The 18703-nt window shown below is 46.0% G+C and overlaps 1 protein-coding gene and 1 non-coding gene across 3 annotated transcripts in view; one reads left to right on the forward strand and one right to left on the reverse strand.

Annotated features, from left to right (window-relative positions):
- The window catches only part of LOC106574228 (protein TANC1), a 50657-nt gene that overhangs the window by 2463 nt on the left and 29491 nt on the right, over positions 1-18703 (reverse strand). Inside the window, exons 10-27 of one of the 2 annotated variants that reach the window (XM_014149921.2) lie at positions 18247-18389; positions 16319-16550; positions 14360-14526; positions 12372-12680; positions 11903-12103; positions 11480-11692; positions 11169-11291; positions 10827-11063; positions 10346-10552; positions 10138-10219; positions 4229-4362; positions 3937-4060; positions 2727-2902; positions 2383-2515; positions 2235-2264; positions 2044-2135; positions 1649-1795; positions 49-149 (exon numbers count right to left, since the gene is read on the reverse strand). In XM_014149921.2, coding sequence (XP_014005396.1) covers positions 49-149; positions 1649-1795; positions 2044-2135; positions 2235-2264; positions 2383-2515; positions 2727-2902; positions 3937-4060; positions 4229-4362; positions 10138-10219; positions 10346-10552; positions 10827-11063; positions 11169-11291; positions 11480-11692; positions 11903-12103; positions 12372-12680; positions 14360-14526; positions 16319-16550; positions 18247-18389 — 2851 coding nt within the window. The remainder of the gene's footprint in view (positions 1-48; positions 150-1648; positions 1796-2043; positions 2136-2234; positions 2265-2382; positions 2516-2726; positions 2903-3936; positions 4061-4228; positions 4363-10137; positions 10220-10345; positions 10553-10826; positions 11064-11168; positions 11292-11479; positions 11693-11902; positions 12104-12371; positions 12681-14359; positions 14527-16318; positions 16551-18246; positions 18390-18703) is intronic. The other variant, XM_014149922.2, reaches the window with a different exon arrangement.
- Positions 8408-8480, forward strand: trnat-ugu (transfer RNA threonine (anticodon UGU)). Its single transcript has one exon. It is a non-coding gene; the product is annotated as a tRNA-Thr (tRNA).

Consider the following 18703-nt stretch of genomic DNA (forward strand, 5'->3'; position numbering starts at 1 on the left):
AGTCCCTTCCTTTATATCAGTATTAACGGAGAACTGGTCTGTACAAACCTGCTGCTCCTCTTGGCTCGTGCTCTGGTGTAGAACGCCTCATAAGACTTGGGTTTCAGTTCCAGGGCTTTGGTGGCAAACTCCTCTGCTATACCAAAATCCTGTCGGGGGAAAAAGAGGACAGAAACTCAGTTAATTATGAATGTTTACTGTTCAATTCTGTCCACCCTGAATTCCTCATGAAGAAGCCAAAAGCAACGTCTTAAGGTCATTAGCCAGGGTAATGTGTTTGTGAGCGTTAATGAGCGCAGTGTGAATCCAGCGGTCGTCCACACAGCGCCACACTTTGCAATTACTGTAAGTGACTGGAATGAGGAATTCAGTGTTGTTTAACTGGAGAATTCTTAATCTGTGTGCAGCTCAGAGTAGAGCAGCTTTATCTCCCAGTGTCTTAATGGATTCTCCAGACGAGTGCTCATAGCTTCTCTCCAAACCATAAAAAAAACTCCTTCAATCAGATGTCGGAAATGAAAACTATCGACTCTTAAAGGTACAATGCAGCGGTTTTTATCTCAATATTAAATTATTTCTGGTTAACAATTAAGTACCTTACACTCATTGTTTTCATAAACATTTTCAAAAATGAACTAAAATAGCTTCTTAGCAGAGAGACATTTCTCAAGTAATAATTTTGCTAGGACTGTCTGGGAGGGGAAACTGAGCTGTTATTAACAGAGAGCTTCGGAACTCTTTCTAATTGGTTTATTAACTAATTTACCACCTGGTGATGTCTTTTCAAACAGCTTTTACAATAAAAGGGCATTATCATCATTTTCACAATTTCACAGTATTATTGCAACCTCATAGTGTGGAAATATATATAAAACACAGATAAATCATGTTTTTGACTGAGCTGGGCCTTTAATGGTGACTTCATAAGCAGCTCTAGTGGAGGTTTCCCTGCTCCCCTCATTCCTCCCAGGTGAATATGAAGCAAGCCACAGTGTGATTCCGTCCTTCAGATGGAGGTGGGCATTACACCACAGCCTTGAAATCCACAGCTCTGAATAACTGATCAATGTTTTAATAACAGTTTTTATGGCCTCTATACTCCCACTCCCCTCCTGTTCTGTTCACCTGCAGCATGATGAAATATGGATGATGTGTGCCCAGCCAGCTCTCTCTTCCCCCTGACCCAATATCCACCAGCAACAACGGAGGGAGGATCCCTTCTTTCCGTGTGGGTTTGTGTGTGCACGTGTTTGTGCACACGCGTCCACCTTGCAAGTGTGTGTGAGTGAGTGAGTGATTACTCCAGTATATGGGAGAGGATGACCGTATCACATCATTGCATCTTTCCATTATTAATTTGCCCGGAGGATGCCATTTTACCACCACTACTCTAGTATAACAGTCTAATTATATTGTCTGGTAAAACAAGGGTGTGTTAGAGCACTCCCTCCAGGCTGCTGAGATGAAGATCTATCCATTATACCTACTCCTATATCAGTCATAGGACATTTCATTCAGTGTTAAATTCTATAAAATAGCTAATTCTCTAGTGTGTAGCAATATCAGACGACGTAAAACCTGCAGTTTTATTAAATGTTCAATTCTAACAACTGATAGAGTAGTGTGTGTGTGTGTGTGTGTGTCTCACATTGGTTTTCCTGCGGCAGCGTGACATATTGAGGTACAATGAGACACGGAGCTCTTTCAGGCCCTTCAGGTCGTCTCCGAAGCCGTCTCGGGGGAACTTCCTCAGGGCGTACTGATACCTCTGGGCTGCCTCCTTCATCCTCCCCTTCTGGAGAGAGAGAGGAAGGAGGGAGAGATGGAGAGAGAGAGGAGGGAGGGAGAGATGGAGAGGGAGAGAAAATACAGACATTGATTTGGAGAAGGGGGCTAGCAGATTTTCTAATTGGACACACTTTCATGACAGACAGTGACACACACACACACACACACACACACACACACACACACACACACACACACACACACACACACACACACAGCGAGAGAGATCAGGTTTTCCTTTTGTTGTTAACCCACCTTATACAGCAGGTTGCCCTCCTCCATGAGTTTCTGTAGGAGGATGAGGAGGACGTCTGGTTTGGATGTGGCCATCGCCCACGTAGCATGACCTGGTCAAGAGGTAAGAGAACACAGGTTAAAACACACACACACACACACACACACACACACACACACAAAACGTTGTAAAAGGTATCTAAAGAAAGTACCTGATCGATCATAAGGGGATGTTCTGTAGCCTTTTAGCAGGTAGAAAGGAGTGAAGAGAAAGAGGGGTGAAATACATGATGTGGATAGAGCCTTCCTCAAGACCCTGCAGGGCTTTAACACCGACAGATCAGGTCAACTCTAACTCACCCAGCTTGGCCCCTTTCTTCAGTAGGGTGACCACTACAGCAGTGTTCCTACAGCCCACAGCCCTCTCCAGAGGCCTCACCCCACTGTGGTCCACATGCTCCACCACCGCACCCTTCTCCACCAGGTACTGAACCTGTGGTTGTAGAGGACACCACAAAACAAACAGCATTTTAAAAGGATTCAAACAAGGCCAAAGGTGCTGGAGCGAATTGTGTAAATTCAGTACTGTGTTTTTAAAAATCTACAATCTAGGCCAGTTTTAGACGATCTAGGCCAGTTGCAGCGAAATCAGAATTATGTGGATACATTTTTTCTCCAGTTTGCAGTATTAAAAGTAACCCCACCGTCTCTGCATCACCGTTGAAAGCTGCCAGGTCGAGAGGGGTACGTCCGTTCCTGTCAGGGTGGTCTATCTCTGCCCCCTTCTCTACCAGGCGCTGCACCACGCCCTTCTGACCCTTCAGACACGCCCAGCTCAGTGCTGTCTGGCCCTCCTTGTCCACGGAGGCTAAAGACGCGCCTGGAACCAGATCAGAAATAACATGCTCAGTCCACTGCAACTGAGACTGACATACACTCAGTGGCCAGTTTATTAGGTACACCCATCTAGTACTGGGTCGGACCTTCCTTTCCCTCCAGAACAGCCTGAATTCTTCGGGGCGTAGAACCGCTGCTCAATTGGTATCAAGGGACCTAACGTGTGCCAGGAAAACATTCCCCACACCAGTACACCACCGCCACAAGCCTGTACCGTTGACACCAGGCAGGATGGGGCCATGGACTCGTTGCTTATGCCAAATCCTGACTGCCATCAGCATGACGCAACAGGAACCGGGATTCGTCAGACAAGGCAATGTTTTTCCACTCCTCAATTGTTCAGTGTTGGTGATCGTGTGCCCGCTGGAACTGCTTCTTCTTGTTTTTAGCTGATAGGAGTGGAACCCAGTTTGGTCGTCTGCTGCAATAAACCATCCGTGACAAGGACCGATGAGTTGTGCACTCCAAGATGCCTTTCTGCACCCCACTGTTGTACTGCACCGTTATTTGCTTGATAGTGGACCGCCTGTTAGCTTGCACGATTCTTGTCATTCTCGTTCAACCTCTCATCGACGAGCTGTTTTCACCCACAGGACTGCTGCTGACTGGATGTTTTTTGTTTGTCGCAACATTCTCTGTAAACCCTAGACACTGTAGTGCGTGAAAATCCCAGGAAGCCGACCGTTTCTGAGAATGGTGCGACAAAGTGCCTGGCACTGACGCTCATACTATGCTCAAAGTCACTTAGGTCACGAGTTTTAGGTTACGTTCAAATGAACAGTAACTGAATGCCTTGATGCCTGTCTCCCTGCTTTATATAGCAAGCCACGGCCACGTGACTCACTGTCTGTAGGAGCGAACCATTTTTGTGAACTCGGTGTACCTAATAATAAAAGTATATACTGTATATCTCAGAGCTACAAAATAAATAAAAAAATCTCAAATAACACTCTATCCCCCTTAGTGCACTGAGAATTGACATGTACCATGATGTGACCCTGACCCTTGACCTCTCACCCTTTGTCAGCAGGAAGTCCACAGTGCTGAGGTGGCCCTCGCTGGCTGCCACCATCAGCAAACTGCGGCCCTGCTTATCGATGGTGTTAATGTCCACACCGCGCTGCAGAAACAGCTCTGCTACCTGAGAGGGGGGGGAGAGAGGGAGAGACCGAAAGAGAGAGAGACCGAGAGAGAGTGAGAGCAAGAGAGAGACCGAGAGAGCGAGAGCATGAGTGATAGGACAGCCATCAGTGCTGTAAAACAGGAAAATTAGAAGTCTAACAGAAAGACTCATCAGAATGATTCTCACCTGGGGGTGTCCATGCCTGATGCAGCTGAAGAGAGGGACCACCCCCCTCCGGTTGGGCTGCTCCGCCCCTGCACCCCTCTCCAGCAGGAAAACACACGTCTCTGTCCTGCCCCGGCCTGCAGCCGCACTCAGAGCTGAGAGAGAGACCCCCAGAACAGTGGTCAACTACCTACTTCACCACCGTGCTCTGAATGAAAGTCATCTTTTGTTTCTGCTTTATTGATTGTTTGGAGACAGTTACAATGTACTTGACTCTAGTAGTACTGCAGTTGCAGCACTACTGCTCAACAATTCAAGGACACACAGCAAGATTAGAGAGAGTAACACCTGAACGAGAGTATAATATTGGCACCGCACAGGCAATGTGAGCTACAGTACACTGTGAACAGACAACGTCACACCCCCGAGTATGACTTTCAAAGACTATTTTAGACCGGGCCCATATCTCCCTATGCTCTCTAGAGAGGCAGGCTCTTAGCTGAGGCTGTTAAAAGTCTTGCAGCTGGCCTGGCCTGGCAGAGAGAGAGAGAGAGACAGATTTGATGGGTATTGGCCACAGCTTGCCCAACCAGCCATCTAGTCTTGGGTATGGAGCATCCATCCAGACAGTATATACCTCCCAAAAGGCACCCTATTCCCTAATTAGTGCACTACTTCTGACCGGGGCCCATAGTGCTCTTGTCAAAAGTAGTGCACTATATAGGGAATAGAGTGTCATTTGGGACACAAGCAGACAGTGCAGACCAGGGAAGCTGCGGTCACAGGAAGGCCAAGAAGATCATCAAGGACCTGAGCCAAGGCCTGTTCACCCCGCCACCATCTAGAAGGCAGAGAAAGTACAAGTGCATCAAAGCTGGGACTGAGAGACTGATAAACAGCTACTATCTCCAGGCCATCAGACTGTTAAACAGTCACCACTACCCTGCCCTGAACCTTAGAGACTGTTACTAGCACCCATTACTCTACCCTGCACCTTAGAGACTGTTACTAGCACCCATTACTCTACCCTGCACCTTAGAAACTGTTACTAGCACCCATTACTCTACCCTGCACCTTAGAGACTGTTACTAGCACCCATTACTCTACCCTGCACCTTAGAGACTGTTACTAGCACCCATTACTCTACCCTGCACCTTAGAGACTGTTACTAGCACCCATTACTCTACCCTGCACCTTAGAGACTGTTACTAGCACCCATTACTCTACCCTGCACCTTAGAGACTGTTACTAGCACCCATTACTCTACCCTGCACCTTAGAGACTGTTACTAGCACCCATTACTCTACCCTGCACCTTAGAGACTGTTACTAGCACCCATTACTCTACCCTGCACCTTAGAGACTGTTACTAGCACCCATTACTCTACCCTGCACCTTAGAGACTGTTACTAGCACCCATTACTCTACCCTGCACCTTAGAGACTGTTACTAGCACCCATTACTCTACCCTGCACCTTAGAGACTGTTACTAGCACCCATTACTCTACCCTGCACCTTAGAGACTGTTACTAGCACCCATTACTCTACCCTGCACCTTAGAGACTGTTACTAGCACCCATTACTCTACCCTGCACCTTAGAGACTGTTACTAGCACCCATTACTCTACCCTGCACCTTAGAGACTGTTACTAGCACCCATTACTCTACCCTGCACCTTAGAGACTGTTACTAGCACCCATTTCTCTACCCTGCACCTTAGAGACTGTTACTAGCACCCATTACTCTACCCTGCACCTTAGAGACTGTTACTAGCACCCATTACTCTACCCTGCACCTTAGAGACTGTTACTAGCACCCATTACTCTACCCTGCACCTTAGAGACTGTTACTAGCACCCATTACTCTACCCTGCACCTTAGAGACTGTTACTAGCACCCATTACTCTACCCTGCACCTTAGAGACTGTTACTAGCACCCATTACTCTACCCTGCACCTTAGAGACTGTTACTAGCACCCATTACTCTACCCTGCACCTTAGAGACTGTTACTAGCACCCATTACTCTACCCTGCACCTTAGAGACTGTTACTAGCACCCATTACTCTACCCTGCACCTTAGAGACTGTTACTAGCACCCATTACTCTACCCTGCACCTTAGAGACTGTTACTAGCACCCATTACTCTACCCTGCACCTTAGAGACTGTTACTAGCACCCATTTACTCTACCCTGCACCTTAGAGACTGTTACTAGCACCCATTACTCTACCCTGCACCTTAGAGACTGTTACTAGCACCCATTACTCTACCCTGCACCTTAGAGACTGTTACTAGCACCCATTACTCTACCCTGCACCTTAGAGACTGTTACTAGCACCCATTACTCTACCCTGCACCTTAGAGACTGTTACTAGCACCCATTACTCTACCCTGCACCTTAGAGACTGTTACTAGCACCCATTACTCTACCCTGCACCTTAGAGACTGTTACTAGCACCCATTACTCTACCCTGCACCTTAGAGACTGTTACTAGCACCCATTACTCTACCCTGCACCTTAGAGACTGTTACTAGCACCCATTACTCTACCCTGCACCTTAGAGACTGTTACTAGCACCCATTACTCTACCCTGCACCTTAGAGACTGTTACTAGCACCCATTACTCTACCCTGCACCTTAGAGACTGTTACTAGCACCCATTACTCTACCCTGCACCTTAGAGACTGTTACTAGCACCCATTACTCTACCCTGCACCTTAGAGACTGTTACTAGCACCCATTACTCTACCCTGCACCTTAGAGACTGTTACTAGCACCCATTACTCTACCCTGCACCTTAGAAACTGTTACTAGCACCCATTACTCTACCCTGCACCTTAGAGACTGTTACTAGCACCCATTACTCTACCCTGCACATTAGAGACTGTTACTAGCACCCATTACTCTACCCTGAACCTCAGAGACTGTTACTAGCACCCATTACTCTACCCTGCACCTTAGAAACTGTTACTAGCACCCATTACTCTACCCTGCACCTTAGAAACTGTTACTAGCACCCATTACTCTCCTCTGCACCTTAGATACTGCTACCCTATGTACACAGAGTTATTGAACACTGGTCACTTTAATAATGTTTACATACTGTTTTACCCACTTCCTATCTATATACTGTATTCTAGTCAAGGCTCATCCTATATAACTACTGCTGTACACACCTTTTCTATTCATATACTGTCCATACTGTCTATACACACCATTATATAGATATATATTTATAATCTGGACGCTGACATTGCTCGTCCTGATATCTCTTAATTCCGTCATTTGGATTTGTGTATATTGTTTTGTATTGTTAGGTAATACTGCAGTGTTGGAGCTAAAACGCAAGCATTTCACTGTGTGCTTAATATGTGTACGCAACCAATGAAATTGTATTTTCTTTTCTTTGATGCAGCCTCCTGCTTCACCTTGGCTAGGATGATGAAATACTCACAGGAGAGGTGACATCACCCATCTGGTTGTGGAAGCCAGTGAGGAGGGAATGATGACATGAATGACATCTGTGGGCGCAGTGTAGGGTACGCCCTCCCCATCTGTCCCACCGATGGTTCCACATGAGCACATACGCAATTACAAATCACTTCACTCTTTTCATTTCCGTTATCTAATTTCCCTTCGCGCCAGAGCAAAAAGTTGAGATAACGAAATACTTTCGTAATAAAAAAAAAGTATTGTGGCTGTGATTGATACATTTAGGAATACTTTGTCTTGTGACTCAACCCTTCTCAATCTAAGAGAAGGCAGACGTGAATCACTGACTCATAAATCAATACGCAATTGCGGATTCATGCCTGAACAGCTGTGCTTCTGTTGTCAATGTCAAATATCTGAGGAGAGTTTGAAGAAACGTGGAGGAGTCTGTTACCCTGGCTGACGTGCAGACCACAGGCACAGTGAGAGGAGAGCTGTCAGTCAGAGTCAGTTGCTTTTACCAGACAAGGAGTCTGTGGCTTTCGGGTGAAATCCCTGACGTGAGAGACCTTGTGCCAACAGCCTAGCTCCGCTGGTTTGGCCAGACTGCTCCAACCAACAGCTGTGTGGTAGAGTCAGTGATGTCGCATTAGGTGAGGCCGGAGCCATATATTTACAAATATGTCTCTGGGTGTGGTCTCCTGTCTGTTTTAGAGTAAGCTGGGTCTGATATGTAAATATCCTGTTGCAGTAAGGTGTGAATAGGTAAGGCTCCATAGCTCAGTGGTTAGAGCACTGGTCTTGTAAACCAGGGGTCGCGAGTTCAATTCTCGCTGGGGCCTTGATTGTGGAATCAAATGTTTTGATTTAAAAGGGAGGTTCTCATATTGAAAATACTATTTTTGAATAAAGGCCAATGGGTTGAATGGCTCCTACAGCTAGTTCACCAACAAGATTAAAAACATGATCCATTGATGCTTTCCTGTTCTATCAACTACTTCCCCACAGCTATAAATACTACTTCTGACAACTCTCATGTATGTCACTGACCTTGTGCGGACGACAGACACACAGCTGCTACAGCTACGATAGTTATTTATCTGTTTCATGTTATTTAGTTCACGTACAGTAAACCTTTGGCGTGTCACTCACACAGACAGACAGACAGACAGACAGACAGACAGACAGACAGACAGACAGACAGACAGACAGACAGACAGACAGACAGACAGACAGACAGACAGACAGACAGACAGACAGACAGACAGTCAGTCAGTAGCCTGCCCTCCAGGGAGGATAACTTAATTCTTCTCCACTAATGAGAAGCCACCAGGCACGGGAACACATTTGCATAGAGAGAGGACAATTTCACAGGGAAAAGTATTCAAGGATTTCTTTCCACCGAATAGATTAGAAGAGCTGAAGGGAAAATCATTCGGTGTACAGCAGAGTATCAAGACTCTCTACCGTGGGAGGATTTGTCGATGTAAAACCAATATTTATGAAAATGAAACAATGCTAGACGGAATGGTAAACGCAAACAATAAAACAAACGAAGGCCATTCAAATTGGTACTATTGTTTATTTTATCGCCCAGTCAGGTCTCTGTAATCAACATAAATACATGATTTCCTTCAATAGCCTATTTAGTAGTCTATATTTGAATTAGCCAGGTTATTTTCATTCAGGATTGGCTTACAAATGTTGGTACCAGCAGCCAACAATTATTGTATTTATGCTTCCAATTGGCAGTGGTTGAGCGCTGTCTATCCCCCAGCCTATGTATTTACTGAGAGCACAGAAACACCTATGATTGTATAAGAATCCAGACAGGTTTGCTGAACATCCTTTTAGGAGATGGAGGTAATACCATCCGATATCTACACCAGCTTCATCGTAACAGGATCATAAATCCAATATTACCAGATTTTTCTCTTTTTAACGTTTTACAGACGCTCTTATCAAGAGCAACTTACAGGAGCAATTAAGGTTAGGTGCCTCGCTCAAGGGAACATCGACAGATTTTGCACTTAGTCGGCTCGGGGATTCAAACCAGCGGCCTTTCGCTCTTAACCGCTAGGCTACCTGCAAAATATGCAATATATGATCCATTTCAAACTATTTCCACCACCACCGCCGCTTAAAGTCAGTCAGTGTAACCTGCCGTCTTAAGTACGGTTGGTTAAAAGTAGCTCCAGTACTGTACTCTTCAAGCCTCTCTTCCCCAGTGAGCTCACCTACATCTCTGAGTCCAGAACAAGCACACGGGCTCAATATCACTTCGCTTGCATCCTACGCTACAGCAAACATTAAACGTACAGTGGGCAAGTGGAGACCACCTGAGAGGCTCACTGGGAAGTGAATGACAACAAATGATCTCTGCTTGGTAAAACGAATGCTAACCACCTTTCGAGAGGCAGCGAAAACAAGCAACCGAAAACAGACGATGAGGAAAGAAAATAAACATTATTCTACAGACAAAGGTAAAGTGCACTGTACCCGTCTCTCCCCAGAGCGTGTCGGGAGCGTCTATCTGCACAGCCAAATCTTCATCTTTCAGCTCCAGTAAGCTCTTCACAACCTGACAATGAGACAATATTATGCGCAATAATTATACACGATGACTATCATAAGCAATACACAAAGGTTGAATCTGAAGAGAGCGCACGGTGTGTGTGTTTGTCAGTGTGTGTATGCAGTAGCCTACGTGAGTGTGTCCCATGCTGCAGGCGGCCGTCAGGGCCTGTTGTAAGGCCTGGCCCTTCACACTGCTCTTCACACCATGCTGCTGTTGGCCCTCCGGGGCCTCTGTGGGGCCCCAGTCCTGGTTCAGCAGGTAGTGGATGATGTCTGGGTGGCCCCTCAGCCCAGCATGGATCAGGGCACACTGACCACTCTTATCAACATGGCCCACCTAGAGGGAGAAACACAGATCAATCAATCAATCCAATGTATTTACACAGCCCTTTGAACACCAACAGTTGTCACAACCGTATTTACAGTAACCTAGCCTAAACACCAAAGAGCAAACAGAAGCAGATAATTATGATGCATGACTAGACGTTCTAACTTATGAAACGGTAAAGCTGGGCAACAACCACAGCAGATCAACTTCCAACTTGATTGACATTTGGTGGAATTGTCAACAAGGTGAGATAACGGCATGGGGATAACAACTGAACTCTGACCTTGGCTCCCTTCTTACAGAGCAGGCTGACCAGTCCTGTGTGTCCTGCTGCGGCGGCCAGACAGAGGGGGGTCATGCCGCTGTCCGAGGCTCCGTCTACGGGCGCCCCCAGCTCCAGCAGCAGGGACACCATTTCAAGGTGACCCAGGTGGGCGTGCACACCCAGCACAGGGGAACGACCAAGCACCTCTGAACGCCCGCTCACACTCGCCCCGCCCAGCATCAGCAGACGACTCACCTGTAGGTACATTTTTTTTTTATTTTTAAGTTGTGAGTACCTGTATATGCGTGCATGTTAGTCTCTCACCTTGATGTTGGGTGTGCAGGGGTGTGTGTGTCTCACCTTGACGTTGGGTGTGTAGAGATTTCTGAGGGAGGCCAGGGCGGCAGAGAGGCTGTCGGTGCTACAGCTCACCCACAGAGCCTGCAGAACACTGGAGGACACACCTGTCCTCTTACTCTGACCCTGAGAGAGAGAGACACTCTGGTTCAATACTTCCATAGCGCACCACCGACCCCCCCCCCTCGCCGTATGAGAGGAAGAGGAGAGAGGAAGAGGAGAGAGGAAGAGGAGAGAAGCTACTGTACTGTAATATTTGAACTCAGATAGTCTTTGGATTAACGTCCCATTAGTCCATTCAGACATACTGGTACCTTGAAGATGTGTGCTTTCAGGATATGATGTCCCAGCTCCATGGTCTGCTGCCTGTTCAGCTTGCCCTCCTGTCTGGAGAACATGAAGGCCAACAGAGCATGGCCACTCCTGGGGTCACAGAGGAAGTCGGTGCTCTCTCCGTCCGCCCTCCACACTAGCCACTCTCTAAAGGAGGGGTGGAAGAGCATGCGGGTGCCGTCCCTGCGTCTCACCTAGAGGGACATGACACAAGATTAGACAGAGGTTGTTGTCATAAATCCACAAGTTGCTGAGATAGTTACTATCACTGGGAGCCAAGTGCAACTCCCACAGAGTGAACGTAACTCGATGCAATGGTTGTATACTACTTCCTGGCCTACTTCCTGATCTAGCTAACGACGTATGGTCGTGTCGCAATAGTCTTCCACGTGTTCTCTCCTCACCAGGACGCAGGCCAGGGTCTCCAGGCGTTGTTGGAAGTCCTCCCAGGACATCTCTCCTCTCACACCCCCGGCGTTCAGCGCCCGGAACAGCTGCTCGTCCGTCAGCGGGTGTAACGAGGCCAGCACCACGTTGAGTACGGGCAGCACCCGCTCAAAGGTTTCATCCCCTTTGAACCCCGCACGGCACTGCAGCAGGTACACCTGATGATAAAGAGGAACACAATGGAAATACGTTTGTTGACTTGATTGTGTTTTCAATCCTGCGTGTTGTACTTCCTTAGCTGGAGCAACTCTATGGGCTGGTATCCCAGGCACAGATTAAGTGTAGTACTGGACTAAAAAACGATTTCAATGGAGATTCTCCATTGACCATGCTTTTTCAGTCCAGGACTAGGCTTAATCTGTCTGGGAAACCAGCCCTACATGTATTTTGAAAGATGTGTCAAATAAAACGTATTAATTCCTTCACCTCAGCCAGAGAGACGGGCACTACCATGTAGTTGCCTCCCTTGAGAACCAGGTGGGCCCTCTGGAACAGGTCCAGGGTCAGTTTTAGGTAGAGGAAGGAGCCCTGGCTGCGAGAGGCCAGGTGGGTGTTGAACTTGCTGAGGAGGAGGGGGTCGGGGACGGTGCCGTTGGGCGTGGTGACGTTGGCGGCAATCTCGGGGCTGACGATGACCCGGTGTTGGATGTAGTCGCTAAGGTCCCCGCCGATCTCGCTGCTCTCTGGGAAGTCGTCCAGTGAGAGTCTGGAGAAGGGTAGGAGGGTGGTGATCTCCTGGGGAGACAGGAGACAGCGATTACGTTATCGAATTGTATATGTTGTGGATTTATCTCTGACAAAAATGGGTCTCCTGAAACCGTATATATCATACACTGCATTCTCGATCAAAGTGTAATGTAGCTTGGTTATATCTCAGAGTTGAACTTAGTCCACACGCAATACAACCATGAGCCCAGGAGCACACCGCAACTTCCCACCCAAGTCTGCAGTACAAAATAACACAGTACAATTCTATCTTCCAGCTCCGGCCTGAGAACAGAGAGAACCCTTTCTTCTAGTTGTGACAGGTAACTTGAAAGAGGAAAAAACACTGAATAATACAAGTGAGGATGAGAACAGTGTTGGCTCACTATGGTGGGGTACTGTATGTGCCAGGACAACAGATTAGTCAGGGAGAAAATGGCACCCATCACATCTCTTCAAGCTGCTGCTTCTTCTGACTCACGGAAACATGAAATACAGTAATTGTGTAACACTGTATGCGTGCATTTCCTTTGTAGGATCTTCATTTGACCGGTATTGTCGCAGCAAAATAAACCTGCAGCAACAGGATTTGAACGTTTAGTCCATAATGTTGCTTGATTGGTGGTTCGGCAAAAATGTGCCGGCCAAAGTTAGGCTACATGAAAAGTGCAATACTATTAATATAACCGTGTTTTACTGCGGGTTTTCAGTGGATTTATGGAAATCTTGTAAGTCTTATCTGCATTTCCTGTGGTGCATGAAAATTCTCAGCACTAAAGGAGTGATCAAATTAAGATCCTACAGCTGTATATATGGAATAGGGAGCCACAAAACCACTGACTCTCATTCTCCCAGCTTTCTCACCGATTCAATCAAATCTCTTCAGATGCCATCAGAAATAGTGACGTTTGAGCCAAGAGAAGAAAATTACAGCCATAAACGAATAAATCAAATGCAATACCTAAGTTATTATGAGATTATTATTGCTGTTTCATTTCCTTGCTGTGCATGCACGATTTGATTAAAGTGCGGTGATCTGATGATTTCACAGTGCCCTGGTTGCATAGCAACCTCGATGGGACCGGGCCTAAGACAGAGGAGAGGAGAGCGGATAGAGAGCAGGCAGGGGGATCAACATCTAACATCCCTTGACAACACACTCACACACACACACACACACACACACACACACACACACACACACACACACACACACTGTAGTGGCCTGTGGTGTCCTCAGCACTCCTGTTACATAACGTCAGGCAGGCTCCCAGGAGCGTTACGGCCCGGAGTGGTAATCCAGGAGGATTATGGGAAAGCTGCGTTAGGCAGCCGGAGGGATCAGTGGCCAGCCAACATGCTGGAGGAAACCACCGCCAACGGGCCCTGGTGGAGTAAGCGGACCAGCTAGACTGAGCTACTGTACCTCTGGGTCAGACCAGCAAAGCCATACCGTGTGAGACACACAAGTGAAGGCCAGCAAACTATGAGCAAACCCAGATTTACTAAGCTTCTTTTAGTTAAAGTGTAGCAGGAGAAAGTGAGACCTGTATCAGAGACTCGAACCATAGCTCCTACGGTGCACAGACAAGAGTCTAACAGACTGTACTGTACCAACAACAGCCTGGGTCCCTGGGTAGAGGCAATGCATCACTCACATACACTGGTTACGATCGTTTATCTGTGCTTTGTGACTGTCCTCTCCTCACCAGCAGACAGGTCCTGACAGTGACCAACAGTTTGAGCCAGGAGGGGAACTTGGAGACGATCTTGGTGATGAAGGAGGCGACGGTGTCTCCGTAGTCCGGCTTGTGGAACTCTGCCTCGTTCAGACCATCAACCAGGAGGATAAAGTCTTCTTCCGGGATCTTCCTTTCTACACAGGGAAACAGAGGGGTGGTGGAATAGGGAGAAACGGGGAAGATGGGAGAGGAGAGAGCGGGAGTTGGAGTAAGAGCGAGAGAGAGGAAAAGAGAGAAAGTGAGAGAGAGAACAAGTGCATAAGATACTGGCAATAATTGAAGCAGGTTTAGAACGCAAATGTAATGCACATAACTGGGGTGGCAGGGTAGCCTAGTGGCTAGAGCATTGGGCTAGTAACTGAAAGGTTGCAAGTTTGAATCCCTGAGCTGACAAGGTACAAATCTGTCCTTCTGACCCTGAACAATGCAGATAACCCACTGTTCCTAGGCCGTCATTGAAAATAAGAATTTGTTCTTAACTGACTTGCCTAGTTAAATTAAATTAAAAAATAAAATAACTGCTGTGTTCCAAATGTATTTTGAAATACTGTACATGCCGCTGCAACTGTTTGAAGTGATATGGTTGAATTCCACAATGCTGCATTGTCACAATGCCACCCTTACTGTCAGAAAGAAAGACAGGAGGTTGTGGTACTCAATGGAATACCAGCCGAAAAGACACAGTGCACTTTATCAGGCTCAAGAGGTAAGAGATCGACGTGTGCAGGCTCTGGAATATCTAACCTGGGGTCCTTCCAAAATGATACCCTAGTCCCTATGTAGTGCCCTACTTTAGACCAGAGCCCTGCTTCCATTCCCCTTTCCCATTTTATACTTCATGAGTAATGTCACAGAGGGACTGCACCTCAGATGGAGGGTGAGAACACCAGTCACCTCTCCTCAGTCTCCTGTATGGGCCCTCATCATCGCAACCATTACTTTTAATAAGACAGGAGATGGGTGATCACAGAGGCATATCTATCCTGTTCCAGTCTACCTGAGCCGTCGATGTAGCCTGATACAGCCCTTCCTGACTGTGTGGAGCTGACATCACTCTATACACTCTGCCACAGCCATCTACTAATCCACATCAGAAAGATGGAGGACGTGTTGATTCCTCTACAACGAGCCTGTGGTGGAGGCTACTGAACTAACAACCTATTGATCAGGCTGACTGGCTACTATATCATGAGATATACCAGAGATGGTCTCTTACATTGATATGGCCTGTTATACACTGCAGTGACCTTGCAAGTCCTGCCCTCTTGTTTTTTCCCATACAGTAAGAATAATACACTGGATTAAAGCACCGAGGCGGCGTTTACACAGGCATCCCAATTCTGATCTTTTGTCCAATTATTGGCAAAAGAGCGGATTTGATTGGTCCAAAGACTAATTAGTGGGACAATATCAGAATTTGGCTGCCTATGTATAAGCAGCCTTATAATGCTGATCATTGCTAAAACACTGATCTAAGGCTGCATTTTCCAATCTTTTTTTTAACTAATTGGTCTTTTGACCAATCAGATCAGCTTTTTTGCCAACAATTGGGCAAAAGATCAAAATTGGGCTGCCTGTGTCAATGCTGCCTTAGGGATATTGATTGATATGGATACTCCCAAAGTGAAAAAGGTTGTTGTTTGAAGTTACGGTATGTTGTTTTTGAAGTTAGAATTGTGTCCCGGTCTGTAGCGTTTTTAACCAGTGACCTTATTATCCCAAAATGATCTAGGAGCCCACCAAGGAGTCCTAATCAACTGTTTCAGGGGGTGCATGACAATTTATCAAACTGTAGGAGGAGGGGTTGGGGGCGACGTCTAGCTGGTGAGTAGCAGCTGCAGGTGTTACACTTACAAAAGTTGATGAAGGGGGGGGTTTGAAGCATGGGTGAGAACATGGAGACTGCAGGAGTAAGTTAGTAGCTACCCTTCCGCAGGTTTACGATGGGCTCCAGGACTCCCCTGCGGAAGGCAGCGATGGGGTCCTGGACACAGGAGCGCAGACTGAGCATGCTCTGTATATGAGGTTCCTTTAGCAGCAGCTCCCTGTAGCCGCTGAGCTGTGGCGCTCTGGACAGCAGGGCGGCGACACTGTGCACAAACTCTGGGACCAGGCAGGTGTAGGTGTTGTCAGCCTGGCAGAAGTGATAGGACACCACCTGGAGAGAGAGAGAGAGAGAGAGAGGGAGTGAGTGAAAGAGAGGCTCCCTAATTGAGCACTTCAATAATGCTATTTCAGTGTTTTGACTGCCATGAGTGTCTTGAACTTTCCAGAGAAGTAAGTCCTCAGCCAACTTTGAATATCTCCATCTCACAAATCAGCATTTGATTTACTCCATTAGGCAAAAGTGACTGCGATTAATTGCTAATTAACAGATTGGCTAATCAAGTAGCCATGATGGATCCACTTAATGGAACGAGGAAAAAACAAGGCAGGGATGTTAAGAGTAAACACACTCTTCCTAAGAAACAAAAACCGCCAGGACTGCGGTCTTTGGGACTCGATGGTCTTATTCATTATTCACCATATCCGTAATTACATGAACATACAGTTAACAGAGCCATCTTGTTCATTTTGTTGAGGATGGAGAAGTATCCATACACCCAGGGGTCATCTTTAATTCAGGAACTCATCAAAAGGGCAAAACTTGCACAAACAGATGGATGGAAAAGACAGTCAGTCAGAAATCTTCTCCAGTTGCCTTGGAACCCAATTCGTCAAACTAAACAGTATTACTAGGTGAAGCTGCACGACTATTCATCTCTGAGACCAATTATAGAGGAATTAGGAGTTGGTCTATTGGCAGTGATTCAAGAAAGAAGCCTACTATCTGCACAAAGCATAGTTCTGAGATATTGAGCATGAATGTTTTCACATCCCAGATCTCAGAACTGTTTTGAAGTGAATTCTTCTTTCATAACCCATTAAAGGTACCTAAGTGCAAAGTATCAAAATACTAAGTGGGGGGAGCAATCACATTTAGAACCTTAGGTTCTATCTGGCACAGAATGTTACAATTATTTACATTTCAATGGAAAAGTACAGACATTTAATGATTAAATAAAGAAAATATCCTTCCTTCTTTCTAATCACATCATCAAATATATTAATTAATGGTCATCACACATTTCTTGAAGTGATAGTTCCCTAAAATGACTAATGCACTATATTAATGCACTATATATGGTTAACTAAAAAAACATTAGCTCTGGATGAGTAAACGGACATATTTTTGGGGTCTCTGACACCCAAAGTCAGTAAACTACTTGCTAGTTATCAACAACATTTGGTAAGTTTAATACTGTAGAACAAGACAAAAACAGCAATGCCTCTCCTAAGGGCCTTAAACATTCTCAAAGGTACTTGTATTTATTCGTTTTACCATAAAAAGCTTACATTATGGCCATTCTTCTTCTTAAAAATAAAAAAAAAAGAAGACCAGAACCTATGATATGAACAATCAAGGACTTGGGACTATAAGATTCTATCATCAAAACGCATAGTTTTGAAATAATTAGTATTTTTTAAGTCCCAGCTCTCAGAACTGTTTTGTGATGTCTTCCTCTTTCATGTCTGCTAAATGACTAAAATGTAAATGAAAATGACTCAATAAGTATATCACCTTACATGCAATCATTTTTTTGATTGACAACCCAGCATTGTGTGATTGGATTGAAGACCCAGAGGTGTCTGTGTATGTGTGTATGTCTGTGTATGTGTGTATGTATGTGTATGTGTGTATGTATGTGTATGTGTGTATGTATGTGTATGTGTGTATGTATGTGTATGTGTGTATGTATGTGTATGCGTGTATGTATGTGTATGCGTGTATGTATGTGTGTGTGTGTACGTACCTTGCTGGCCAGGCGTTTGACAGCATCGTCTCGGTGTGCCTCTGGTGTCCCGGGGCAGGTTGTTTCGCTGGGCTGGGGGTCTATGGTGGGGGTGCTGGGCTGGGGCGGCTGTTTGGAGCCTCCGTCTGTCCCCCTATCCCCACCTGCAAGAGGGACACAGCAAGGCACACATGTGGACTGTCACTACTTTTTCATGAGAAGATTGAGGAGAATAATAATAATTCAATGAGGTAGCAATCACGACTAGAATTGTTATTTTCTTTTCTTGTGCTGTGACTACGAGAGAGCATGTTAAAAGCATCATTGTGGGCTGGTTTCCATAATGGATCTAAACATATCTCCAGTAAACAATGTTAATTAAATAAGGCCCTGAGTCACAATGGCAAATCACTTCAGTCTCTGTCAGGCATTTATCATCATGCACTATAATTAGGTCACTGTCTATAATATATTTCCC

The sequence above is a fragment of the Salmo salar genome, chromosome ssa16, assembly GCF_905237065.1.
Source record: "Salmo salar chromosome ssa16, Ssal_v3.1, whole genome shotgun sequence".
NCBI classification, from domain to species: Eukaryota; Metazoa; Chordata; class Actinopteri; order Salmoniformes; family Salmonidae; genus Salmo; species Salmo salar.